Source organism: Pipra filicauda, unplaced genomic scaffold (assembly GCF_003945595.2).
Source record: "Pipra filicauda isolate LSUMZ 115617 unplaced genomic scaffold, ASM394559v2 scaffold282_size1924045_pilon, whole genome shotgun sequence".
Lineage (NCBI taxonomy): Eukaryota > Metazoa > Chordata > Aves > Passeriformes > Pipridae > Pipra > Pipra filicauda.
The window spans coordinates 1,180,952-1,208,715 of record NW_024104401.1 but is presented as its reverse complement, the minus strand read 5'-3'; the positions used below and the strand labels follow the sequence as shown (position 1 = coordinate 1,208,715).

The window sequence follows — 27,764 nt, the reverse complement described above, 5'->3', positions numbered from 1 at the left end:
AAAAGGATTTGTATAGATAGCTGGGGAAATAAATTGCGGATGTGAGAGAAGTGCAATTGAGAAATTAAATAAATGGAAAATAAGGATGACTAAGTAGTAGTTAACATGCCCCTTCTCAGTTGTATACTATTATCACATCTATTTTTAATGTCTCTTCAGCTGTCTGCAATTGTCATCTTTTTTTCAGAACTTGTTCCAACCCTCTTTGATACTGAATTAGCTGTTTTTCACTCTCCCATGCTTACAACCACATCTTTTTCTTACTCAACACTCCCCTTTTCCCACAATGTTATTCCATTGTCTCCGTTTTTCATCTCTCCTTATGTGTTGACTCCCCAGTTTCTGAGCCTTCCACTACCCTTGTTCATCCTTTTTTTCTGGAGCTCTTTTGGGTTGAAACCTGGCATGTTTCTTTTCTTCTTTTCTAAAGCTACAAGCATGTTTTATATCATACCTGGCTCCTGTACACATTGTTACCCCTTCAGAAGGGCATTGAACAGCTAGAGCAGTGTTCACATTGGAAACAGTAAGCTAAACTAAGGGAAAAAAAGAAGTTCTTTTTGCCTTTTGCTTTCTGGCTCTGAAAAAAAAAAGAACCCAAACATTTAAACTCTCCCCTTTTCCCTTTTATCCTCAAATAACACAAGCTTTCCATGAGCAGCTGAATATTCAAACAATAAGAGGCATCAGAAGTGTTGGTGATTCTAGAGCTCAGGATGTGCCTTAGGAGATGTGATAACACAAGATTTAATAATACCGAAAAAATACACAAGTCCTAACGCGATCTACGGAGCAAACCTGAATTTTTCTTCCTTGTTAACCTTCCAAGTTTGCCTCTTCCTTGCCTTTATACCTAATGATGCTCCACTTTAACTCGGGGACTCTTATTTATTACAAAAGCCCTTTCCAAACACGTTTCAGGTGGGTGAATTCACCATCGCGATGCCTCAGATGATTCAGCTCCACCGTTAAAAGCTCAGCCTTTAATTTCTCCCCTGCAGCACAGTTCCCTTTTACCTTCTGGAACCGGAGCCGGCGGTGGAGCTGAGTGACCAGCAGCCCTTGCCCTGGTGTTCTCAGAGTGGAGCCCTGCCCCAGGGAGCAGACTTACCCTCAGCTGTGCCCGAGATCCCGTCAGCTTTGAAGTTGCTTGTGCTTTTCTTCCGCCGGTGCTTCTTTCTGTTGGCGTGAGGGGAAGGGGGGGGGTCCAGCTTGGGGCTCGTCGTACTGGATATGCTGGGGCTGGAACACACAGAGTCTCCTAGGCCCGTATCTGCAGTGGGGTGGGGGAAGACAAGGAGAGGGAACTAAAACCACTGCGTGATTTACATGAACGATTGCTACAATCCGAGGTACGACCCCGTGCTGTCTGCCAGCAGCTCTGTTCTGGAGCTCGGCGACTTCCAAAGGCTCCCAACAACATCCATTATTTGCTCAAAACGGTACCAAAAAAGCAACGTGGCTGAAGTGCTGATTCAAGTCCTACTCCATCGACAGGACTCGGTGTCGATTTTTGAAGGAGCCCAGCAGGAACGCACAAAAACAACGGGAAAGCTCTTTATTCCTTCCAGTTACTCTTTCTCACAAAGATCTCCCGATCCTCAAATTAACTCCTGTAACACCTGAACATTTTAATACATAACGGGCCACAGGTGCCCCAACACCCTCTGGATGTACCTACTGTCATCAGTATCAGACACACCGAAAAGGAGGTGATGGCAATAGAGATGGGCAAACAAGGTGACCAACGTGCACCTGGTACAGTGACAACTGCAATAAAGGGTCATTCCTACCTGCTGCCAAGCAAAGAAAATAAGCCCATCTTTAGTGTGTTCAGTTTCCTGCTGTATTAGCTCTGGTAGCCCAACATCCAACCATTTTAAGACTTAATGAGAGTAATTTTCTCCCCTCGCCCGCCCATTAGTTCACTCAACCAAATCAAAATTAAAGGTAGATGACACCCCCCTCTCATGAGCAGAGACCCACAGTCTCTTCCCTGGCCCATGGAATGGTTGGTCATACACCAACAGCTTCTCTTTGACTAGTTCTTGTTTGCAATCACGAAATAAACAGCCAAATTTAACTCAAATTTAGGAAATTTAGATGTACTTGAAATTTCTCCGACTGGGTCCTTTCACACAGTAAATACTCAAGCAACCTTAATCCAGGATTTTCCCTCAAGGTTGGTAACATGATTTTTGTTTAATTACTGGTCTGGTTGTGACTTTAATCATAAAACTTCACATAAAACCTACACTTTAAGGAAAGTGTTTGCTATTATGGAAAGTGAAGCCATTTTCAGAACCTTGCTTAAGTACTGTATTGCACTTCGGTGCAATTCCAGGACTGCATTTATAGGTCAAATCCTTAAAATCTCCTATACAGATATTCAGTAAATACACTCCCATGATTGCCTTTTGGGGTTAAATACTTGATGATTGGTTTCAGAATCACGGACACACGGAAAAGAACAAAAATTCTTAATATAAAGCTTATGTGCAGTATCAGCATTTCACTTAAGATTAATTAATATATCAGAAAAATATCAAGACAAAGATTATTTAAAAAGCAGCTTTTGGTTATTTTTTTTTTTGGTACAGTTAAATTCCCACACAGCTGCCTATTTCATAAAAAACAACTTGTTTGGATTTTTTTTTCTCTCTCATAATAAAGTTTATTTACTAATTACCCCCCAAGCACAGTTGTGCTGTAAGTTATTAGTGGGGGATAAATTATGTAGCTAATTGCCTGGCAAGAGAGACCAAATCAAACATTAATCCTTTTATTAAGGATATTTATTCTTTTCCCTACATCCACCAGATTGAAACCAGTCCTCAGGTATTTAACCCCAGAAGGGAATCATGGGAATGTATTTGCTGTATATCTGTAGGGCAGATTCTAAGGATTTGACCCATAAATGGTGACAGTGGCTCTCCTGGAGGGTTTGCTGTCTCCATGCCAATGCAAACCCTGATGAGAACCCACAACAGTGCCCCATATACTCCTGGCCAAGGGGACATGGATCCCTTTGGCTCTCTGACACTGAAGGAAGAGGTGATGCAGAAGAGGACGCCATGGATGCAACTGGGTGTTACTTCTGTCCTAAATACTGACCTCCAGTTCGATTCTGAAGGTTCCTATGTTGATACTTAAAAAGGAGGAGAAACACCTCCCCACAAAACGCCCTTCTTTGCAGTAATTATGTGAAAACTCCTGTGTTGAGTCAAGACTGGTGAGAAAGGGACCTGGCTGTGGCACCAAAAGGCATCTCACTGATTCCCATTTGCTTGTGAAAATCCAGAAAATACCTAAATATCACGGAGAGATAGCAGAGCACACCAGCCAGGAAGGTTTGCTCACATCTAGCACAGCTTCTCAGAGTCCTGAGGGATGTCAGTGATCAGTGCTGTCCTTGGGCACCCGTACTGGGACCAGTGCTAATCGATGTCTTCATCGCTGCTGAGGCCCTGGCACAGGCTGCCCAGAGAAGCTGTGGCTGCCCCAGCCCTGGGAGTGTCCAAGGCCAGGCTGGACGGGGCTTGGAGCAACCTGGGCTGGTGGAAGGTGTCCCTGCCCATGGCAGGGGGTGGGGAACAAGATGAGCTTTAAGGTCCCTTCCAACCCAGGCCATTCTGTGATTCTATGATTTAAAATGCTTCACATCCCCCCCTCTCATTCTCATCTTTCACTTCAGAAAGAATTAAACCCATCTGTGTTCATCACCTCATGCAACTGCAGCATCAACCACGATGCCCTGGACCCATAAAACACTGAAGAAGCCACAAACCTGACGCAAACCCGCAGAATACATTCTGTTTACAAAGGTGACGGTAGGTCCGTACGCTCCCCGTGGCTCCGTCTAATTCCAGGGCCATAAATCACCCCAACAAAACCTGCTCGTGAGCCCTGAGGAGCGAGGGCCGTCGCAGAGCTGAAGAAGTGACCTCCTCTGGTGAATCCTCCTCACCCACAGCCGTCTCCAGGTAACAACCTGCTGTCCTTGGATCAAACGGCTCCGAAGTGAGAGCCCAGTGCTCTCCCTGCCCCTCGGCCAGTCGCTCCTGTGTGCTGAGCCCACACTGCTGGTGCCTCCCTGCCCCGGCTCCCCAGACCACCCTTTGAAGATGGGAGTTATTTAACATTCCCCTGGTTTAAAATATGAGCAATCAAAAGGCGCTGGGGCTCACACGCTGCGCTCTCCCATTTCCCACTCCTTCTCCTGCCTGACAAGGGATTCTTCAAATTGAAAAGAGGGCTCCTGAAAGCCCGGGCTTCGGGAAACTGTAAATGAGTTCAGGCTTCAGCCCGCTGAATGCAATTTCATCCTCCTGACTGAATACAAATAATGCATTTTATTTGGTATCAATTACCACGCCTGAGAACAGACGGCCACTGCCGGCACTATTAAATATGGGGGGGGGGGAAGAAGGGAAAAAAAAAAGGCAAGGAAAAGGCATGGCAAATTAAAAAAGCAAGCGCCTCATTACTCCCCATCTCAACCAGCTTTGACAGAGGCACTGGAACTCATAAGCTGCATTTCACTGGGCTGGGATGGGCTGTTTTCCAGCCATCCCGCACGTTCAATGTCAGCCATTAGTTCTTCCCAATCGGGCATCAATGTTCAACACACACCCGAAAAAATATATAATACTAGTAATAATAATAACAATCTGCAGCCTCTCCGAGCTTCAATACTTGAAGTATGAGTCAAAGCAGCAGTTTCACTTTTCACTCGGGAGGCTGACAAGCATGACTAGAGGGGGAATAAAATAACATTCAGCTCGCATAAATATCAAGCGGGCTGCTTGAGACTGATGGGCCAGGAATGTATTCTTAGCCATCATTCTGGCAGACAGGCCCAAGGACACTCATAACTTATTTTACAATCATTTAGTTTCAGCTCAAGTGGAAAACGTGACAACTTATCTCTGCTGACAAGATGCCATATCGAACCTTACAATTAACTCTCCCCCGATTATCTGCCCAGCCCATCATTAGCTCTGAGGCTTTTGATGGACTGTACGGGCACAGCTTCCCTTGATGATGGTCATCATTTGCAGGGTGCAGAGCTCTGTTATACGACATTAAGGACAAAACTCTCCCCTTGCCACGGAGCTGGGGTTGTCCTGACCGGCACATCCTCGGTTCTGCAACTGCTGGGCCATGTTTTGAAGTCATGTGCAATAACACCTCCCTGAAAAACATCTTCTCCTCTAAACCAGAGCATCCTCGTGTTTCAGTCCACATCAGCTGCTGTCTGTGACCTACAGGAGAGAGCTAGACAGGCCCATGCCCTCTCCCAGTAGCCAGGGAGCCTTCCTCCCTTGCCTGCCCTCCTCTCCTTCCCAGCACAGTCACTAACTCCCTCAGCTGTAAGGGAGAGATGACATGAGCCATGTCACAGAATCACAGAATCATCTGTGCTGGAAGGACCTCAAAGCTCATCCAGTTCCACCCCCTGCCATGAGCAGGGACACTTCCCAGCAGCCCAGGTTGCTCCAAGCCCCATCCAACATGGCCTTGGACACTTCCAGGGATGGGAAATCCATATGCACTCCACATCCAGGAGCAACAAGTGACACTTCGTGACCGAAGCCCTTAAGCTATGAAGAGATGGGATATACAGAACCCCACCACCCTCTTGTTCATGTGGTGATTTTTCTCTACAAGTGCATATGACACCTGGGATAAGACAGAGATTCAGCTTGTGCAAATCCAACTCTCATTTGCTAGAAATTACAAAGCAAAACAAACAGGCAGTGCAGCTTTTACTTCAGAAAGCAAGTCCCATGTCTGCCTCTCTCCAAGATCCACCTTCTAATTATGGCCATACAAAAAATTCCTTTCAAGTAGGACAAACTGTGGCACAAGAAAGGAGAGGCAGAAGGGAGGATCTCAAAGACAACTCCATTCGTGCCCCCTAAGGACACTGGGAGAGTCCTGGATTTGAAAAGATTAAGAAAGTTATAGAATCACAGAATGGTTTGGTTTGGAAGGGACCTCAAAGTTTATCTCATTCCACCCTGCCATGGGCAGAGACACCTTCCACCAGCCCAGGTTGCTCCAAGCCCCGTCCAACCTGGCCTTGGACACTTCCAGGGATGGGGCAGCCACAGCTTCTCTGGGCAACCTGTGCCAGGGCCTGCCCACCCTCACAGGGAAGAATTCCGTCTTACCCTGCCCTCTGGCAGTGTAAAGTCATTCCTCCTTGTCCTGTCACTCCAGGCCCTTGTCCAACATCCCCTTCTGGTTCTCCTGGATCCTCCTCAGGCATTGGAAGATGCTCTAAGGTCTCCCCAGAGCCTCCTCTTCTCCAGGCTGAACAATCATAACCCTCACCTGTCTGAAACCCCATCCAAACCCAGTTTGTGCTTCCTTTGTGCCCTGGTACAGAATAACAACTAATGGGCATCCCAAATTCCCAATTCTCTGCACCAAGCCCATCCGAGATGTGACTCGAAGCCATTTCCCCTTCCCCACCTGCAGCACCTGCCCAGCAGTGCTGCAGAAGATGCCAGCACTGGAACCAAGCAGGCCAAGGAAACAAGGGATAATAAGCCAGTATGAGCACCCCAGGCCAGGGTAAAGGAGCTGGGGGTTCAAAAAGCAGGAAAAGAAACAACATGTAAGGTACGGGAATAGCACAGCACAAAGGCTGGGACACAAAAGTCCAAGAGCGGAGCGTCGTCGTTGGCCCACCGCTCCTATTCTCTCTCACACAGACACAACCCTCTCTCCTGTGTAACCATCTGCAGTGGAACCAAGGATATTCTGACCCCTTCTATCTTCGTGTCTTTTGATTTATTTCATATTTTTGTCAAATCACCTATTTACAAAAACTTGAAACAAACTCAACAGGTGACGCTATTCTCCGCAGACCAAAGTCGAGCTTGATCTGGTTTACATTTTTCTTGCATCTTCTTGTTAAAATTTTCCAACAGGCTTTCAAAGTGAAATTAGACTTTTTTGTCAAGCCCAGCTCCCCAACACGGCCTTATTCTCAAGTGGTTGGAGATTGATTAATTTGGGTTTTTGATTTGCCGAAGTGACAAGAAGTCAGACGTTACAAAAGCGGGAGCGGTGAATGGGATCAATTAAAGAGCAGAAGCAGCAACACAATTAATAGCACCAGGTTCAAGAGGAGAAAGAAAGTGCTGATGACGAAAACAACAGCAACAGCTCTGCCTGCAGCAGGAATCTTTGCTGCGACCCAAGGAAGGCTGGATCCAAAGAGGGTGTTTCAGAACTTTCACTATGCCATTAGTGCTGAAATGAAATAAGGCAAAGATGTCGGTAGCTGGTGGACTGAATAATAAAAAAATAGCTGGACACTTTCATCTTCTACACATGTGTTTTAAATAAAGGTGAGAAAAGCAATCCTTTTATTTAAACAGGGGAAGCAAGAGACGAAAACCATCTGTAGTTGTATTTCAGACCCATTTCCCCGAGCTGAGATTTTTCTGGCTGTGAAATCCACTGCTCTACAGCTTCCCTTTACAGCTATTACCATAAATGTTCTATCAAGTTCTTTATCTTCCTCCTCTGCCTCAAACCGAAGTTAAAGGGATGCTGCAATCGCACAATGACTGCGGAAGGCTGGAGCCAGGCACGGATGTACAGCACTGACATTAAAATCCTGACAGACCTGCAGCTTGGCACAAGTCTGCAGATGTAACAAACACTCAGGAGCGGGGGGGAAGGGGTGGCACGAGATTACAGCCTCCAGGATAAAAAAAAGGCATGTATTTGTCAAGCACACGGAGCTCACACCTTGGGCAGGAACGAGGCGCATCGGCCATCGTTGAGCTGAGCTCAGCCTGGACACTCAAGCCACCGAGGGCTTAAATGAACCTGCTGCATGGAGCCAAATTAAAGGCAGCTCTGAGCAGAACTGGGGGATGGAGATCAAAGAGCCTCGGGAGCACTCTCTTTCCTCAGCATCTCCCATCTTTGCAGCCGTGTGCCTGGAGCCTGTAAATCACAGAGCTGCCCTGTCAGCTACAGAGAGCCCCCCTGAACGCCCCAGTCGCTGCCTCCTTCCCTCTCAGAGCAATTTCAATTAAAGAAGGAAAACAAAGCTTCCTGACAAAAAAACCCCAAAAAACCAAACAGGGATCTCCCTGCTTTTGGAGGGTCTGGCATTGCACCTCACCTCGAGGCATGTCTGGGCTGACAGCAGTGCTCCCTCCCCACAGCCTCATCACTTTGTGACAAGTGAGGGACATCACCCACAGGCTAGGGAGAGAAAGTCAGCCTCATAATGGTCAGGCACAGATACTGGAAGGCTTCAAAATAATTCTGGAGATAGTAAGACCCTCATTAAGACAAAGTTATCTCTAGCTCATTCCCTACCCACACACAATGTTTGGCCATCACAAAGGAAGCATGAAAGCAAAAATGCAATGTAGTGTTTAAAAAAACCCCACAAAAGTACATTTTACCTCCTAAGGAATAACACATTACAGTGCTGGAGAAGCAGCATCCTGCTCCCTGGAACTCGAAGGACTGCCAGCAAGAAAAGAAGCAACCATGCCCTGTTAACTCCCTTTCAAAGCCTCCTTACTGAGTAAGCTCCTTGTATCCAGGAGAAAATTACACAAGGAGAGGACACTTCTATTCCTAAGCGACCCGCCTGTGCTGCCAAGATGGTGACAAGCAAAGCAAAGACTGTATTTTACAGGACCTGCAACCTCAGAACAGGAACTGGGAATGAGATGTTCATCCCTCCTCTGCACATCTTGCCTACAGTAGGTTTAGGTCGGGAGCAGAGATGACATAAACCACTCCCTGAGTGGGTACAGCTTGCTAATTTATCTTATCCCCCATTCCACCTTTGCATCCCTCTCCTTTGTGTTGCATGTGAATGTGCCCTGTGGAAAGATCAAACCTGACAAGCTGTTTGAACACATAAGGACAACAAACCAGAAGGAGATGCGAGCCTGGGATGCTGCAGGATGCCACCACATCCCAAGGCAAACTCCACTTCATGGCTCCTGCTGAACAGATCTACAAGGGTGCACAAGGCACGCCTCCACTCCTTCTGGCAGAAGGTTTTCACTGGGCAGCATCAGCTCTGTGGAGAGGATGTGATTCTTACTGGTGTCACCCTGCACTGCCACCAATTGGTGTGTGAGCAAAGAGACACCTGGAGCACACCAGAACACACCTGGGATGAACAAGCTGCACTGTGGTCAAGTGCACACAACTGTGTGTGACAAATCCTATTTTACATCCTTGGACAAAACAATGTGCATAATAAATTCACCTCAATTACACAGAGAGGGGCACAGCTCCACCCTGATCTAACCCTCAGCATTGTCCCCTAATTGCATAAAAACCTCTCATTTAACAACACTGTGCTTTGAAACAGAGCCTTGAGGTCTCGAGGCACTTGGAAAATAATGACCCCATGGCTTACTGAATCACTTCCTACTAAAATATTTACCTTGTGTTTCAAGATAGGCAAAGTAAGACAGAGAGGAAGAACTGACTCTCTTCAAAGAGATGCTCAGAGCCAGAAAGACGTCTCGTCTCTACTCCTGTACTTTAACCTTCAGTCTGTATAACCTGTGGATAACTTCAAGCATCAAACCCACTCGGTAATTGAGAAGAGGTTAGGAAACTCTCCACTGTCAGTCCACCAGACTGCAGTGACAAGCCCTAATGTCAGTGTTTTGGAGTAAAAAAAAAAAGAAAAAAATAAAATCAAGAGACTTTCACTATTAACATTTTCCAATTAAGGCTGAATAATCGCTGTATAGCAAATTGGCTGCTAATTGCACCATGCTAGGCAGGAAAAAGCTAAGGCTTTCCTGGTAACGTGTGCCACGAGCACCAGTGTCAGAAGGGAAAAGAAATAACGGAAGCAACACCAAGAACACTCTTAATCAAAGGCAAAATCAAACCTTTTCCTATTGCAGAAACCTAGAGCCGAAAAGTAAAGCCTTTAAAACATGAAGCTCTGTGTTTGCTGCCCTTTACAGGTGTCAGATGGCATAAATGTCATCACCAAACTTTCTTTTTAATTTTCCAATTTAATCAAGCCTCCTTCTGGCTCCTGCCAGCTCTTCTGAGGGCTCAGACACCCAAAGCTCAGGCCCCCCCTTTGCCCTCACAAAACCCAGGTGGCAGAAAAGCCCCTCGTAAACTGGATCCTCCTCATCGACCCGGCCCGTGGGTGGCACAGCCGAGGCTGAACGGAGGGATGAGATCAACTGTGACAAATGAAGGGCCTGGAGACTTGAAAGGAGCTGCTGCCCCACCTGGGGAAGGCCGGGTCTCTGCGCTCCAGCTGTCCCCCAACAATCAGCAGGTTGTGGCCGAGCTATGGCTCGGATTGAACACAGAGGCTCCTTTCACTCCTCCAACCGCAGACACTGTGAAGCAGCTTTGAAGTGTTGGATTCCATAGGTAAGGAATACACAACATCCCTGGACCCCTCGCTCTGTGATCTGGACTGGAAAGAATCCGAGCCTGCCAAGAGCTGTGCCTGATGAGACACCTGCCCTGTTCTTAATTGGAACAGAAACTTCATCAAGCCGGAGAAGAAATAAAAGCACCGCCTGCATTTCTTGCACACGCTTCATCCAGATCCTGCAGAACAAAGCACTGCCCATTTAACAAGAAATGTAATTATTGCAAGCACCTATTTGAACTTCCAAAGTGCAGATGTACAAAGAAAAAAAATCCTGAAATCAGGAACTGTTCCCATGGTGGTTATACATCAATTTTTCACTTTCTCAACGTTGTGTTTAAGACACTGCTAAACTTCACGTAAATTTAGAATTTATATTATTATATAAATTTAGGTTATTTAAATTGAGATAAAAATATTTAGAAAAAAAAAAGTGTACTGATTTGGGAATCAGTACATTTTTTTACTCTTTTCCCTCCTTTAAGTCTTCCTTACAGAGCCCTTAAATACGGAATGCACTGTGCTTATGAGATTCTTAAGCCACATTATTTGTATCAGAGTAGTTCATAAAGTGCCACATTCTGCTCTTGCAGCATTATGTCCTTCCTCTATGCTTACTTGAGAATGAGTCTCTTGATTTATACTCCTCTCTCCAAACATGACTCAATTTTTCAAAGTCCATAAACTCCTGCAGGATTTTGTGTGAATCCGGCTCATGCACTTATTTCCTTGCAATTACTGCAAACATTTCAGATTAAAGCAACTTTAAACTATAAACATACAAAATAAAAACCTTGGGAAGATTAAACTCTCTTTTAAATACAAAAGAGATTTCAGGATGACCTCCCTGATAAAGAACTTCCCTGTCCAGGGGTACAATCATCAATATTAAACCTGACATTAAGGGTTCCACCTTCCTTACTTGAGAAGTCCTGACTTTTGGAAAGTGTCTCCCAGCCATGAGCTTAAAAGAGCTGATGAAGACAACATTTTTCTTCTCACTGCCCTGTCAAGGTAAAGTTTATGCTCCAAAAATAAAAGTAAATTGCTCTGCTTTGAGGTTTTTTTCCCCTCCTTTCTCCTGAGTGGGGATAACAGAGGTGTGACAACCAGGCCCAGCTACAGGCAGAAAAAGCACTTATTTACTGAACATTGCTTGACAGTCAAGTCAGATTAATCAACATCACAAAAAAGAAACCATCTTTTTTTTCCCCTATCACAAGGAACATGCCATTTGCATCCCTACTTCAGTGCAAATCCTAAGCAAAGTTAAGTGCAAAATGTATTTAAGCATCCATAAGTAAACACTGGGAAACACCAAAGCTTTATAGTTCCACTCAAAAAGCTAAGTTAGTCACAGAAATAATTTACTGACAGACATTTGGCACTTCGGGCTGTGAACAACGTGAAGATGAGCGTCAGGTTGCCAATGTCAAATTATCTGAGGATGCAAACTCACGTTTCTTGCATTTGGGAACCAAGCACAGGACTGACTTGCTGAATGCAACAATTCCTTGTATTTTAGTCAGGGGAAGAGGGAGAGCAGAAAGAAGAGGCTCTTTAACAAGAAACGCAGATGGAGAATTGTCAAAATCCACAGAATGTGGCTCAGGATGTCAACAGCAGCACTGGATAAATACAGAAGCAGCTAAAACTCAGCAAAGCTGGGCAGAAATGCCCACAGACCCAAGGTCCTCCTTAAACCAACACCACAAGAGTTTAAACCTCAGAGCTTCCTCAGTGCCCTCTCCTCATCCACCACGGACACGGAAACACAGAACTGCTTTCAGATCTTCCATTGCTTTACCTCCCTCCTCTGCTGGACACAAGGTCCAGGGGGACCAGCGGCTCATCCCCAGCTTGGTGTTTTCTCTAAGCTGCAGCCACAGCCTGAATGCTCAGGAGAAAGGCACAGAAATCATTCAGAGAATAATTCCGGTTGGGAAAGACCTCCAAGATCACTGGGTCCAACCCTTAACCCAGCACTGACCACGTCCCCCAGGTGCCACATCCACAGGTTTTGGAACACCTCCAGGGCTGGGGACTCCACCACCTCCCAGGCAGCCCCTTCCAACGCCTGACCACCCTTTCAGTGGAGAAATTCTCCCCAATATCCAATCTAAACCTCCTCTGGCACAACTTGAGGCCATTTCCACTTGTCCTGAAACCCTTTTCACAGCACTTATCACCATTCCTCTGCCCTGCTTGCCTTATGTCATTTTGGGGAACCACAGGCTGCCAAACTGGCTCTTCCCTGCCTAAATTAAAATAAATCTGAAACCTAAAATCCTGCGGGATCAGCAAATCTGAGAAAATAACAGTTTCTTATTCCTTGGACATTGCTTCATGGAATTTTTAAATATTTCTAGTTGACTGGGCTATTTCAGGTCAGAGCTTGCCAAGGATGTCAACTAAATTTTAATCCTGAGAGCTCCTCTGTACACAACCTGATGCTGAAAGGGGATGGTTTTCCAGAAATTGCTAAAAAGTGGTGCTCTATAACCCAAGTTTCCTCAAGGTATGTTGACAAAGCAAAGGCAATAATAAATTGTTGTTAGCAGCTGAACTGACAAAGTTTCCCTCTGGAACTATTTGCCAGAAGCAATTTTTCTGTTGATCACAAAAGGGCATGAAAAGTGGATGAATGTTCCCTTTCCCTTCCTATTTTAATGGCAATGTAAACTACATGCACATACACTGTCTTATGTGAATTTTACTGTATTAAATATTAGGAACTGCAGGAAGCCCTAGAGCAGCTGGGAAAAAGAAAAGGTGAAAATGACTTTATATTTGCTTTTCAGTCATGATTTCCTGACTCAAAAAGGAGGAAAAAGCTCTTCTGACCTAAACCATCTGTATACACTGAACACAAATAATTCTGAAATTCGATAATCTATTTGAAATTACATAACTGATCCTAGTCAACAATTTGCCCATCAAACTACAGCAACTCTAAATGGTTCACTCTTCTGATGTCAGATTCAAGCTGAACTGTTTTCTTTTCCAAAACACAGCAGAAGGTTCCATCATTTAATCGTTCCAAGGGCTCAGGATCAGACAAGTAAGGCAAGTTGCAAGGTCTGCATTAATATCAACACTCCAATGACCTCTCACACCCCACGGCACAGTGAGAACTCAATTTTACATCAATAAACCCGAGCACCAAACTGTTAGAAACTCAAAAGACACCAGGTATTACAACTTCCATAAATTACAGCTGAGCTCAAATGGCCCGTACAAGCAATTGTACAGTGATAAAGCCTAAGTGGATGATATTTAAACAGATATTTGATTTATTGCAGAATTTTACATCATGCTAGAATTCAAATGACAATTTACAAGTCTGGAGGAGAGAAATCCCTGTCCCATGCAAAGTGCTGTTTGCAGAGCTCTGCCAGAACAGCTCAGTATTGGGTCTTTAAGGAAGGAATCCTTCCCTCTCGTACTCTCAGGACACAGCCTTGGAAGCCAATCTATAAAACCTGACATTTAAAAGGAGAATGAACAAGCTGCTGCTTCATCCCCAGGTAGGAAATAACATCCTCGGTTTTCTGTGAGTGAAGTCTCACAAAACTCATTTTTGTAGTTTCTGTCACCAAAGAAAGCTCTGATGGCAAGTTTGAGGGTCTGTCTCACAAGCTCTTTAGAGATGCACAAACTGTGAAGTGTAGAACAGACAACAGTGGCTGTCCACAATTCTACTGCAGTGTGCCAGGGGAGGCTCAGGTTGGACATCAGGAGGAATTTATTCCTGGAAAGGGTGGTCAGGCCTTGGCAGGGGCTGCCCAGGGAGGTGGTGGAGTCCCCACCCCTGGAGGTGTCCAAGGAATGACTGGAAGTGGCACTCAGTGCTCTGGGCTGGGTGACAAGGCAGGGATTGGGCACAGGGGGGACTCCATGGGCTGGGAGGGCTTTTCCAACCTTAACAATTCTGTGATTTTATGGAAATAAGAGCTGAATTTGCAGAGGAGGAATCGTGGGATGCACACTGTTGACAGAAACTTCAACGCCCGAACGGGTCACAAATGAGACCAGGCAACCCTCCTGTTCCCCAGCAATGAGCAACTACAGATAATTCTCTGTGGACTAAAAAAAAATCCATCAAGGAAAAGCTTTATCAAAGACAAAACATGGCAGGCCTCCAGCAGGATCCAGGAAAACCTCTCAGCCAATAGCTGGAGCAGCAGTAATTGTTCTAAATCTATCAATAAGGCTGAGCTGCTCCTTCATTGACTGCAAACACCAATTTCTTTCATGGAGGATTATAAGTTGATGCTCATGGTCTCTCTAACACCATTAGGGTGATAAACAGTTGAAACTACATCAGGATCTGACACGTAGATCAATTCTGGGTCCATAAAGAATCTACACAAGAGGTTCCTGGACAGGGATTTACTGCCCCCAGTTTTTATTCTCTCCCGCTGCTAAAATTACTTCTGTCAAGTACTTACAAGAGTACAGGGGGAAGAAAAAAGCAAAAAGAATTAATTTTTCATGTGCTGCTGGAACAGCCTTTGGAAATTTCGGGAGTTTCTGAGGCAAATATGTTGCTGCATTGCAAATGATGCTGAACAGCAGGTGGGATTCAGCTAAATACTGATCCAGCCTCACGAGCCACTCACCAGCCAGAGACAGCAATTTAAGCACCAAACTAAGCTGTCAGGATTTTCTCCAAGGGCAGTCACAGGCTTCACGTTACCAGTGCCAAATTATATTAGACATTTAATTTTAAACCTCAGGTACTTAAATGTAAAACCTTACCACAGTAATAGTCATAAAGCAGTGGGGCATTCCATTTCAGAGAATGGATTTTTCTATTTTTCCCCTTTAATTTAACCAGCACCTCCTGTTTTGTGGCTCTGCCCACTACAAAGTAATTTATCTAATTAGGAGATGTTCACAGCTGCTTGAAAGACAGAAGCCCCAGGAAACCAAAGGTCTGGTTTGGAAGACTTTGAAAAGTTCTCCGGAGCCACACAAAGTATTAATTTAATGTGAAAAAAAGGTGCAGAGAAAAATTGAATCCCAATATGTTATTTTGTCTACAATAAAACCATGTGACAATAAGCAGGATATCCTCCAGTACATTGGCATTTGAATTCCAAAAGATGCTTAGCTTCTCACTGTACCTGCTGCTTTCACAGTATTAGCTTTTTATGACTAAAATTCAAAAATCTTTTAATGGAGAAAAAAACCCCTGAAATTAAAAAGGGTTTTTCATGCGTCAACTTGCCAACATAAAGGACATTTCTGAGCTTATCCAAAGATGATACACTGAGAGCAATCAATTATTCTTGAGGTTCTGCAGCAGCTTTATCATAATACTTCTGATTCTGCTGACCCTTAGTTGCCTAAAACTCATTGTTAGTCCAACTTTCCCTCTTATTTATAAAGCAATATTTTTTTAATTTTTTTCTTTTTTTTTAATATTGGAACGTCTGAAGAAATTATTCCAGCCAGGTTACTCCTGGGAATATATACCCTCCAGTCACCTGCAATTTTAAAATAAATATTTCCTAGGTAATTCTAGCTGTTGTCTCTCCTGAGCCACGAGTGCCAAGTCAGAAGAAGGCACTGCACATCCGTGGGAGCGCAGGGCTGGGCAGGTTCCCTTCACCAGGGACTGGGAACCAGCTCCAGCTCAGCAGCAGGAGCAAAGGGCAAGTCCAGCAAACACAGCATTACCAAAAGAAGGGGCTGGGAAAAGGCAGGAATTTAGGTACTGTTTCTACTTTCTGACATTCTGTTTCCACGCCGCTTGTGGGAATTCAGTGAATTCTGCATTTGGAAGGCTTTTGGGAATTCAGTGAATTCTGCATTTGGAAGGCTTTTGGGAATTCAGTGAATTCTGCATTTGGAAGGCTTTTCTCTGCTGCAGCCTCGGCTGCTCCCTCTGGCACGGGGACAGCTCTGCTCCCCTGCCCACACAGCACTGCTCACTGCACTGGGGCCTCTGCCTGCTCTCCTGCCAGAGCCAGCACCCAGCACTGCCCAGCCTGCCTTTGAGAACCTGCAGGAGAAAAGAAGGGTGCAAAAAAAAAAAAAAAATAGGCGCAAACTTTGGCCCAACCTTTCAGAAGGGAGGCAGAATTGGGCTGGATTAAAATGACAAAGCAGCTCAGGAAAGAAAATATAAAGTCTTAACTGGGAAAGCAGTCCAGCACCCAAGCAGGGCAGTGCTGCCTGCCCTGCTCCAGAGAAGCAGGAGAGCTGGGTGGACACATTTAATTGATTTTACAGCATCTCTGCCTTTCAGTGAGGCTCCAATCAAGCCTGCTTGCTTTAGAAAATTCTTAGCCAAAATCTGGACTATTTTAATGCAGGTGTCACTCTCCTGAAGGTGCTGCCCACATGTTTACAGCTCCAGAAATGCACGTGCTTCAGTAACTAGGACTTGGATAGCTAATGCCACTCAGAAACAAGGTAATGGTGACTTTAACCCCTCTGTTCTCATAAGGTGGCACTGAAAAGCTGTTCAGAGCTGCTTAAAAACCCAAAGACACAATCAGGGGTATACCCAGATTCAAACCTTACACGGACACACATTACACACTGGCTCAGGTTGCCCAGAGAAGCTGTGGCTGCCCCATCCCTGGAAGTGTCCAAGGCCAGGCTGGATAAGGCCTTGAGCACCCTGGGACAGTGGGAGGTGTCCCTGCCCATGGCAGTGGGGTTGGGACTAGATGGTCCTGAAGGTCCATTCCAAGCCCCTAATATTCTATGATTCTAGAATATATCTATACCTATAGGTATGTATGTATGGGACATGTGCAATAGTTCTCATATCCCCCTAACTCTCCTCATTTTAGAGACAGCCATCAGAACCAGCTTTCCTTCCCTTCCTCCTGTCTTATTCACATTTCTCCCTGCTATCCATATTCTCACTTTCTTCTCAGGTTTTTTTTCCACACACTCTTCTCCTTTTCCCCATTTCCTGAACTTTCCAAGGTTTCCTCACGTGCCCTTTAAACCCCACACTCCCAGACACGTGTGCCCTGCTGGTATGAACCATCTCTGCTGCATACCTGAGCCCCAGCCCACCCACCTGGCTGCTCCAAGGATGCTCTAATTTGCATCAGGTCACCCACAGGTGACCAGCATTACAGCCCTGCCCTTCCTAGACACTCCTTCCAGGCCAGAGACACCAAATATCACATCTGCCCTTCAAAAAGCAAACACCCCTGTCTCACTGCTGCAGTGTAGTAATTCCAAAGCACCATCTGGAACAGTGTTTGCTCCTTTTAATACTTTCAAATGCTCCACTGAGGAAACACTACAGCTATGCCAGAAGAATGCAGGGATTAGAGTGAGAGCACAGCAGAGAAAGGACACGTGGACGAAAATATCTGGAGGATCATTTACTGCTAATACCTACTTAATACTAACACCTACTGCTAATGCCCACCACAGGGTAAGGAAACCAGAATATCAAGCCAACAACATACAATATGTGGCTGCCCCATCCCTGGAAGTGCCCAAGGCCAGGTTGGACGGGGCTTGGAGCAACCTGGGCTGGTGGAAGGTGTCCCTGCCCATGGCAGGGGGTGGAATGAGATGATCTTCAAGTTCCCTTCCCACCCAAACCCTTCTAATGATTCTCTTTTCAACAGGAAGAGCTAACGTAATTATAATAATGCTTAATTTTAATTTCAGGTGCATTATCACAGAATCCCAGAATGGTTTGGGTGGGAAGGGACCTTAAAGCTCATCCAGTCCCAACCCCTGCCATGGGCAGGGACACCTTCCACTAGCTCAGGTTGCTCCAAGCCCCGTCCAACCTGGCCTTGGACACTTCCAGGGATCCAGGGGCAGCCACAGCTTCTCTGGGCAACCTGTACCAGGGCCTCCCCATCCTCACAGGGAAGAATTTCTTCCCCATATCCCAACTAACCCCGCTCTCCGTCTGTTTAAAGCCTTTCCCCCTTGTCCTGTCCGTCCCTGGCCTTGAAAAAAAAAGCACTGCATCGATCCATTGTCTTTTATCTCCTTTCTCTTTCCCCCTCACATGCTCCAGTCTGACCCCCAGCAGCGCAGCGGCACCAACACCGGGCTGCAGCAGTGCATTCTTTCCTTTGGAAAAAAAAAAGCAAAGCACCAAACTCCCCCTTCACCCCAAAGCACGTATTCCCCCCCAGCTCCAGGTTTCTTACCACTGCTAATGCCAGAGTTTGCAATGACTGTTGCCTCGCTCCACTGATCTGCACTGGAGACCGAGTAGGAGCGCTGGTGCAACCCGTCCGGGCGGCTGTTGAAGGACACCAGACTGATCCCACTGGCCATCTGAGACACAGATGTGCTAGTAGTCACGTTCCCTAGGCACAAATGGAAAACAAATCGTGTCAATAGAGAACACAGCACGGATTTGCACGAGGATGGACGGCTGTATCGTAACAGAGCACACGCAGAGGTTACGCCACAAAACCCTCCCTGAAGCCTCGGCACAACGGCCCTGCCAGCAGGGCTTTGGGCCACCACCCACTTCAGCAACCTAGCTCAGAACCTCTGACTAAAGAGCCTGAATTTTCACCATTTCAGCTCGTTCTGTTCATTGAAAACACGATCTTTCACCACCCTGCCACCGGTCACTTTCTGTAGAGGTTCTCTGCTTGTTACGAAAGAAACTGTGCACAAAAAATGAATTTATTCCTGAAAACCACTCTTCATACAAGCAACTGAGATGGGACAACCAAGCCAACTCAAAGAGTTTAAAAGAATCTACCTCTAAATAATATCTCACACAGTCTTTCCCCAAAGTGAAACCAAGGGGAGAAAATGACTCCTAGAATTGTGAGACCAAGCAAAAACTTATTTGGGCTTTTAATCTTAAACCAGTACCAGGACAAAAAGCACACACTGGACTGACTGCAGGTGTCATTCCTGTGTCCTGCCCCACAGAACACACCCATCACAACTCCACCTGAAGGCCTGTGACACAAAAGGGGAGACACAAAGAACAGCCTTTACCCAATAAACACTGGAAATAATTCTGTGTTTTCACCATCACTGAGGAAGAGGACCTTAAAATGCTGGGAGGTGTGTGTGAGGGGGAGCGACAGGGACAGGTTTCCCACCACAAAACGGGAGAAGAGTGACTAAATTTTAGAGCAGAAACAATTAAAACCTTTCCAGAAACTCAGGTTCCTGATGGTCTTGCTCACAACCTGCTATGGGCCAAAGTCTGCTCTCCACAGTTTTGGCTTCTGAGCACATTTTACTCCATTCCCAGCACAGGGCTACAAAGAATTCACAGTGCTAGTTTCCTTCCTCATGGCAGGCTCTCAAAAGGTGCCCCACAGGTCTTCTGTGGATTGAAAAATACTCTTAAAAAACACATGTAGAAGGAAAGGAACAGACACAATTTTATAACATACCCTCGCACTTTGCATTTCCATTGCACCTTCTACTGATGAGTTCAGAAAAATTAATGAATTAATTTTCAATGCTCCTGTGAGGTTGTTAATTATCTGCTATCATTTCCCCCATTTTTCAGAGGTTAAATGACCCAGGGCCACAAAGGAAGATTGTGGCAGACTTGAAAATAAAACCCAGATCTCCTGACTCCCAGTTCTATCATTATGTCTTTTCCCAGAGCAGCCTTTGGGAAGACAGCAGAGCTTAGTGAACTACTTTGTGTTTATTAGAGTTGGCATAATTGTCCCTTTCTCTCCTCCCCTTTCCCAAGACTAAATCTCATCCTTAGTCCTTAACACAGATCCATCACGGTATCTGTGTCTTCAGTGTACTTACTCAGCCTCGAGAACTTCTGTGGGGCACCTCTGATATGAAATACAGACAGAAAAACCAATTTGTTTAACTATGCAAAGTCTGAAGTGGATTTTGGAATCATGCTGGGACCTCCCAAGGCATGAGAGTCCAGAGCAGAGGATTGAATTGTAGCTCAGCACCTTAAAATCACAATAGAAAATGGAAACAGGAGTTGACAGTACATATATTTTGAGGTCTCCTAAAAGAACTATCTCCTTCCAAAACCTCCATGATGCTGCTGATGCTCACTTCGAAATGCCCTTCTCCTCTGTTTTTTAAAACCCAGAAAAAGTATAAACATTATTAAATTATTTTGATGATCCACCAAACGAAAGGGAGTGGCTGATGGGAATGACAGAGCTTGAGACCAAATGCACTCTAGAAACTCGAGATTTAGGCCAACACAGACACAACATAAGCAGTGATATTTCTACACTGACATCTTTCACCCAGTCCACAAGCTTTGGAACACGAGCCTCCACGTTCTAACCATGATGCAAAAGCAAAACCTTAAAACGAGAATATCTTCACTTCTACACCACCACGTCAGCACCAAAAGCTTTACTTTCACCTCAATCCCATCTGATGAAACTCCAACCTCACCTTATGATATGAACCTGTTGAGAAGTGACTTATTCTGCAAAACAAAGAAGGTTTTTCCCTTCACCTTTCTGAAGGGTGAGGGCTGCAAGCACAAAATAGGTGCCAAGAGCCATCACGTAACACTTTACTGAGCAGAGATGCCACTAACTCAGATCTGTCCTTCCTACTGCCATAGTCTGGTAGCCCTGCAACCCTTCCAATAACATTTATTCAGGATTAATTTCCACTTTGTCCAGGTGCTGGGGGGGTGTATATTTTCATGATGTATCAGACCCTCAAGCCAGAATCCATGGGTAGATATCAGAAGGGCCAGATAACAGAAAACAGTGTGTCCTTTCCTCTCCCTCTCAATGTGTTCAGCTCTAGCCCAAACTCATTATTTACAGCCTTATTTAAACGTCATTATTTCCCTATCCGTTGCTAATTTTCCCACCAAGTGCAGCAGGCCCAGGACACGTATCCCACCACCCCACCAGGCACCAGCGCTTTACCCCAGAGCAAGGAGCACTGAAAGGCAGCCCCTGCTCCTGCACACGGTGCATTCCACACACAGCTCCTACAGCACAGTCCCACAGCTCTTCCCACCTACAACAGGCAAACCCCAACCCAGACCTGGCAAATGCCCTTTCATTTTCCTCACAGATAAAGCCTCACCAGCAGAGTTGTTCAAGAGAGGAGGCCAGCAGCACCCAGTGAAAATTCTGAGGGTGTCCCTGCCCAGGGACTAGAGGAGATTTAAAGGTCCCTCCAACCCAAACCACTCTGGGATTCGATGATTCTGTGAAAAGGGAAGCCTGTATATTGGGTTAGGCACATGAAGCCTTTACATTGAGCTCCTGCAAGATGCATCCTGCATCTCTTGCCCCCCACCTGTACATCTGTACGCACATAAGCACACTTCTCTCTCACAGACAGACAGACACCCATCTTCACATTAACCCCAAACTCCTGGACAGTTACCTGGCCCATTCTGGAGCTGTGAAAGAGTTGTCTCTTCAGATACATCCTAAATGCATCAGCTGGTTGCTTAAGTTGATTAGCAGGGGGCAGTTAAATTACTATGCTAATCCATGTATTCTCAGCACTGTTTCCTTGATATGGATATGTGTATATGCTTACTGGGAAGCCTTGATTAGTTCAAGCTTCAATGTGTCAAAGGCTCCAGATTCTTTCCAAAGAATAATTTTAGCTGTACTCACATCCCTAAAGTGTGGGAGCTGATTTGAAAAGGTACTTACCTCTACCATATGCTATTTTTCTTTAAACAATTTGCATTTCAAAGGGAATATGGCATTTATATTTGAATGAATATCAGTATGTTGCCAGAACTTGTCTCAAATGAGCAAAAAAAAAGATGCTGGTCTCCTATTGAACAAAAATGTTTTCATCTACCAAAGGAGCATCAAAGGAAGAATTCCTCTTTCTAGCTCTAGACAGCTTTATTAAAACTATCTTTTCTGATGTTATAAAACACCCCGTTACGATCGCGCTTACAAAACGTTCAGACAATTAAGTTCCACAAAACCCTTCCAAATTAAGATTCAAGGTAATTTCCAGGTTTGGCCGATGCTCAGCAGAAGTGCCTCTAAGAAGAGTGAGCGTGCTCACACAAAATCCAATTTATATCCCCATTTATTCAGCATAAATCACTGCAAAGAGCAAGTGAAGGCGAGACTGGGCACGAGAGGAATTAAGCCATGTACGTAGGTAATGAGAGGCTGAGAGAAACACACACCCTGGGGGCAGAACGTGTCTCCATTTCCCAAAAAGAAGGGAGCCACTTCGGCTCTTCCTACTCAGTTGTTGCGGATTTGCAAAACAACAAACCATAAATGCAAGGTCAGGTTACAGTCCTTAGAAATGCTATGAAAATAACAAAGATTTATACAAACACAGGGGACAAGATGTTAAGGGTGGATCTGGTCAGTAAAAGACAAAAGATAAGGCTCTATTACAAAAATTAATTAAATTAATAAAATAAGCAGTTGAGGTTGATATAAATGTTCTCTTACATAAACGCTGTAACTTGCCCCACAAACCAGAAACCGCTCAGAGTTTTTGTCACGCTGCTCCTGCAATGGAGCAGTTCTGTGGGCAGCATGGCAGCAATCCCTCTTTTGCTGTTTTTTAACTCAGCAGTACAGTGAATCACCGCTGGGCAGCACAGGTGACCTCAACAGACGCATCACTTCAAGCCTTCACCAAGTCCAGCAGCCAGTAATCACACCTGCACAGCCAACACAGCTCTCATGCACCCAGAAGTGAGATACAAGTGACTTCGACACACAAGTGATCTTCATTTCCCACTGCAGACACAGCTGTGATTCCTCCCAAACAAATCAGCTGCAAGAACTTACATTCCTGAGTGCAACTAATATACTCATGGATTTATGAGACCAGCAGACACTGCAAGAGTCATGAAGCAGAACTGCATTTTTCCACGAAGCAGCGGCGTGCGAGACCCGCAGAGAGGCTGCACAGAAAGACTGAATCAGACAAACTGCAGCCCACTGCTATGCTTTCTCCATGGTCATGTTTTATTTGTGCCAAGCTCTTCATGTTCACAACGAGTTTCTCTCCCGAAAAAAAAAAAAGGAAGAAAAAGGGAAATAAACCTCTTAAGGCCAGAGGGCTGCGCTCACCAGCTGTTAGAACTAATGAAAAATACATTAGAGTTGTGGGTCAGGAAATCCTGACTCTTGATATCAGAGGGTTAATTGTTTCAAATCATGTTGGGTCAATCTGTGTTGCAGGAATTCTGCCTATTCTTGAAATGCCCTCTAATTCAGCAAAAGGCACTGTCAAGTAGGTTACGTGGGCTGTTGGATGCCCTTTCCCAACCCACACCCAGCACTGCTCCCTCGAGCCTTTTCAGGCATTAGGGTGTAGAGAAAGGGAGAGGCCCCCTTGCTGGCTGCAAAAGGATGGGAAGCATTCCCTTCCCCTGCCCTCTGCATCCTGCTCAGGGGTTAACTCCCAGAGTTGTGCAGAAATCTTTCCAGTGGACAAACCCTCCCTGAGGAATGTCTGATCATCCCTGCTGTACTTTCTGCCTCTGCTTCACCTATAGATACGACCCTTGGGACCAGGAGAATTTGGGGATGGCTCTACTGGGTTCCTTCAGTTTGCTGCCTCAGCATCCATCTTTTCCAGGGGGATCCTCCTTTCCTCACCCACTCTGGAGATTTCATGCTGCACTGAAATCTGGGAAAACAGCTACTTCCAGCTCCTTTCCTCTCCAGCTGAGGAGAGTCAGCCTGCACTGGAAGGGAGGCACTGCCCAGGTGTCAGAGCACTGTCTGGCCACGTTCTCAGAAGATCAGCTGTGGGACCAGGGCTCCAACTTCCACAGCCAGCTTCTTCAGTGGGTAAATTCCCTGAACCATTGCCATGGAGTCTGTTTCAAGCACATTGTCTCTGCCCTGGGTTGAGCAGGGATTTAAAATATCTTGAGCTTACTCGTATATGGAACAAGAAAGAGTGAGAGGGAGGGTTGGAACTAGATGATCCTTCAGGTCCCTTCCAACCCAAACCACTCAGTGATCCTAAAACTTTCCAAACCACAGTGGTTCCAGTGTTAAAACTCTCCTTCAACACCCTGGCAATCATTTTCAGTTCTGTACCAGGCAACTCGCTTGTGGGTTCTACTTATTTTCAAGATCTTTTTTTCCCCCAGAAGCATCTCTTTACTGCCCAAAATTCCTGAGGATAAGCAGCTATTCACAGAGGAAGCCCTTCCACCTCCATCCCCACAACCCAGGCTCGATTAGCAGCGCACAGACCGAGCGGGGTCAATACTAATGAACAAACAAGGCAGTGCCAAGAAACATCCTGGCAGTGAAGGACGTGGTGCTGGGAGTATAACGAGGAAAGCTATTATTCTCAGAGCATGCCAAAGCCACACAGCAAGTGTGGAGGAAAATTAAGTCATCAGAGGAGACATCTCTTCTAAAAGAAAGTTAAACCCAAGATCTTCACCACGGGCTCCTGCTCGAGATCCCCGACTATTTATTCTGCTGGGATCAAAGTGTGTTTTCCTTTCCTGGCAATGGTTTTAACAAGTAAAAGTAATAAATAAGGTTTGCTTGGCTTTCTGGGCAAGTCCTGACTGAGGTTACCTGCTTGTTCAGGGACTGCAGCTTTAAGACCCAGAGGTTTTACACAGGCAAAAGCTTTACTTTGTATTGCTCTTACTTGGTTGTCATTCCTCTCGAGAACCATGAATTGAACTTTGCAAAAAATAACAGCACAGAATCAAACCCTTCGCAGGTCTGATGCTGCTGACACTACAGCAGAGCCCGTGTGGGGGCCTGAGGCCAGGGATGTAAAATGCTTCCTAATCCCATCAACTGCCTGTGGAAGTTGTTAATCATGGCACCGGAGAGGGGGTGGTGGGTCTCACCTGCACTGTCAGGATTAACTGAACCAACTCTGGGAGCTTCCCACGAGCTACAACCCTCCCCAAACCCCGCGAGCTGCATCCAGAGCCTCTCCAGGATGGGGAGGGACGATTGCTTGGCATTCCCATATCCTCCTGCCTCTTAAGGAAACGGAACAAAGAAACTTTATTTTCGCAAAAGAGACAATAGCTATGAATGTGAGATGACTTTTTTTTTTTATAGCTATTGCCACTGTAACAGCAGCTAAGTGAATGCATGTCTGCAGTGTGAGCAGTTTTGATAAACAGCCTCTGCGGGCCACACAACGGGGATAATGTATCCTTAAGTACTGCCAATGAGCTGCCATTCTGCACAGCCAATTACTTCTGTGCGTCTGTCACTCAAAGGAAAAATGACTGAGCCCATTAGATCAAACCTTTGTCACTGTTCCTAATGCACTCTTAGGCCTCATTAATCTGAGGGAGCAGCAACACAGCCGCCGGTGCCTCATTGCCTCCCCCACAACAGGCCCACGTGAATCTTCTCATCTCTCCCCCAAGTGCACCACGTTAATCAAGCTCTCCTTATTACCCCGGTCCCTGTCACGGCGGAGAGCGCTCTCTCTCTTAAATGCTCTCATTATGGTCCATCTTTAGAGCCGGCTGAGTGGAAAAAAAAAAAAACCGCGGGGAAAAAAAAAAAAGAGCCAGATAGAAAGAGAAGAGGAAAAAGCAAGTCCGATCACATTAATATTCATGACAATAATTAGTATTCTAGGTCACTGAATATTCATGCTATTAGTTTGGTTTTTTATGGGTTTGCTGGATGTCCTGATTGCTGGAGTGTGGAGGAAAACAGCATGGTTGGGACTTTAGATGTCAACGGCAGTTCAATACTCCAAACACATTTGTGAATTTTTTTCCCCCGTTTAGTAAATCAGCTTCAACCCTCCTGATGGCTTTAATATCTTCAAATCACCGGGGGAAAGAGAGCGAACAACCCCGCGACGGTCTGAACGTCCAACCAGTTGGTACCACCCGGAGCAGCCGTCAGGAGTCAGTGGGATTGCACCAGGTGGACAGGGCAGAGCTGGGATTTTATTCAGGATACGGTGCCATGGAGGCATGAAAATCAACTGGAGGGAAACAGGCACGGGCTGAGCAGCACCGGCTGCGGCTTGTCTGTCACCCTCCTGAGGCTCCCCGACATTCCTGCCCTCAACCCACCTCAGCATCACCGGGGACGGGCACCCTCTGCCCACCTCTAGAAAGGATCCTCAGACAGTTCCTTTCTCCCCTCCTTCCCTAAAGAGAAAACCTAAGCAAACTCTTTTTTCCCCCCAATATTTAACAAATGCAGTTATTTTATCAAATACTTATTTTATTAAGGCTCACACGTGCCCTGCTCCTTTCCCCCCGTTATTGAGGAACATAGGGTACTCACAGTGAAAGTTTCTTGCTCTCTAGCTCTGGAAAGAGCAAATCCTAGTCCACAGGAACGGGAGAAGATGACCTTGAGGGATCCCCCTCTAGTGGGATGAAAGGGAAATCTCCGATGCACTTCAAATTGGGCTTTTTTTCCTCGGAAACGAGCAAACTGACAACTTCTCCTTCCATTGCTGCAGCTGTGTATCACTGAACTAACAGCAAACCCAACCAAATGGAAAATTGACTCGGGTGATTAATGACAAAAGTAAATCACAAACTTGTATTTGTGGTCTGTGGCAAATCCATGGACCCCACGTTTCACGTTCAATCCAATCGCCTCACGTACCTCGTCAGACTGCAAAATTAGTGACAAATACCTGCCAACAACCAACTTGGGGGAACCACACCAGATCAAACCTGGCTCTGTCGTGTCCACACCGCCCCAGTACACAACCTCAGGGACCTCCAAGTAAAGAATTCAGAGCACATTCAAGAATTTAGGACTCAGTTTAGCATTTGTCTGCAAAGGCACCCACGATCTACAGGCTGTGGAGCAACTGCCTGTGAGCTCTTGGCTTGATAAACATTTTTACTCATCATCAGCCTGATCACAACATCTGAATCCTCACAGTGCCCTCCAATTAAAAAAAATTATTGTATGGTCTACAAAAACCACTGATGATTTGATAGATGATCACAATTAATAACAGCCAGAAAACTCACACTGATAAGAATGTGAAGCTGCTGTTCCTGTGGCATCTGAAATGTCACCCAGAGTTAGCAGATAACAACCTTCAGCACCCTTAACGACGGCCTGGAACTCACACATTTTGGGATACTTCACATACTGTACAGTCACTACTGTAAGGAAATTTAATAGCACCAAATTATTTAAATGAAGTGTTAATCAGGAAACTATTTATCTCTACACCACGAGCTATTTTTAGACGTGAATTTTCTACATCAGTGGCTCTTGCTGCAGCTCAGGCTTTGGGTTGTTTGGAGGGGAGAAGAAATAAATGACTCCTGGGAGGGATTTCAGGAACAAGTTCACCTTCAGGTCAGTCAGCTCAAAGCCAACCCAACTTGGGAGCAAATGAAACCTGGACCCAACTTCTGCTCCAAAGTCAGCAAGAGCTGAGTCAGCTTCCAGAAGAGACTGGCCAGTGGGATGGA

The 27,764-nt window shown here is 45.6% G+C and overlaps 1 protein-coding gene across 10 annotated transcripts in view; it reads right to left on the bottom strand.

The window, feature by feature from the left end:
* The window catches only part of AGAP1 (ArfGAP with GTPase domain, ankyrin repeat and PH domain 1), a 314,556-nt gene that overhangs the window by 82,351 nt on the left and 204,441 nt on the right, over positions 1-27,764 (bottom strand). For 7 of the 10 annotated variants that reach the window (XM_027735152.2, XM_027735157.2, XM_027735153.2 and 4 more), the window contains 2 exons: positions 18,565-18,726; positions 1,112-1,273 (listed from right to left, as the gene is read on the bottom strand). The exons of 1 other annotated variant lie outside the window; for it this stretch is intronic. In XM_027735152.2, the coding sequence (XP_027590953.1) occupies positions 1,112-1,273; positions 18,565-18,726 (324 nt within the window). The remainder of the gene's footprint in view (positions 1-1,111; positions 1,274-18,564; positions 18,727-27,764) is intronic. 2 more of the 10 variants (XM_027735158.2, XM_027735159.2) reach the window with 1 other exon arrangement.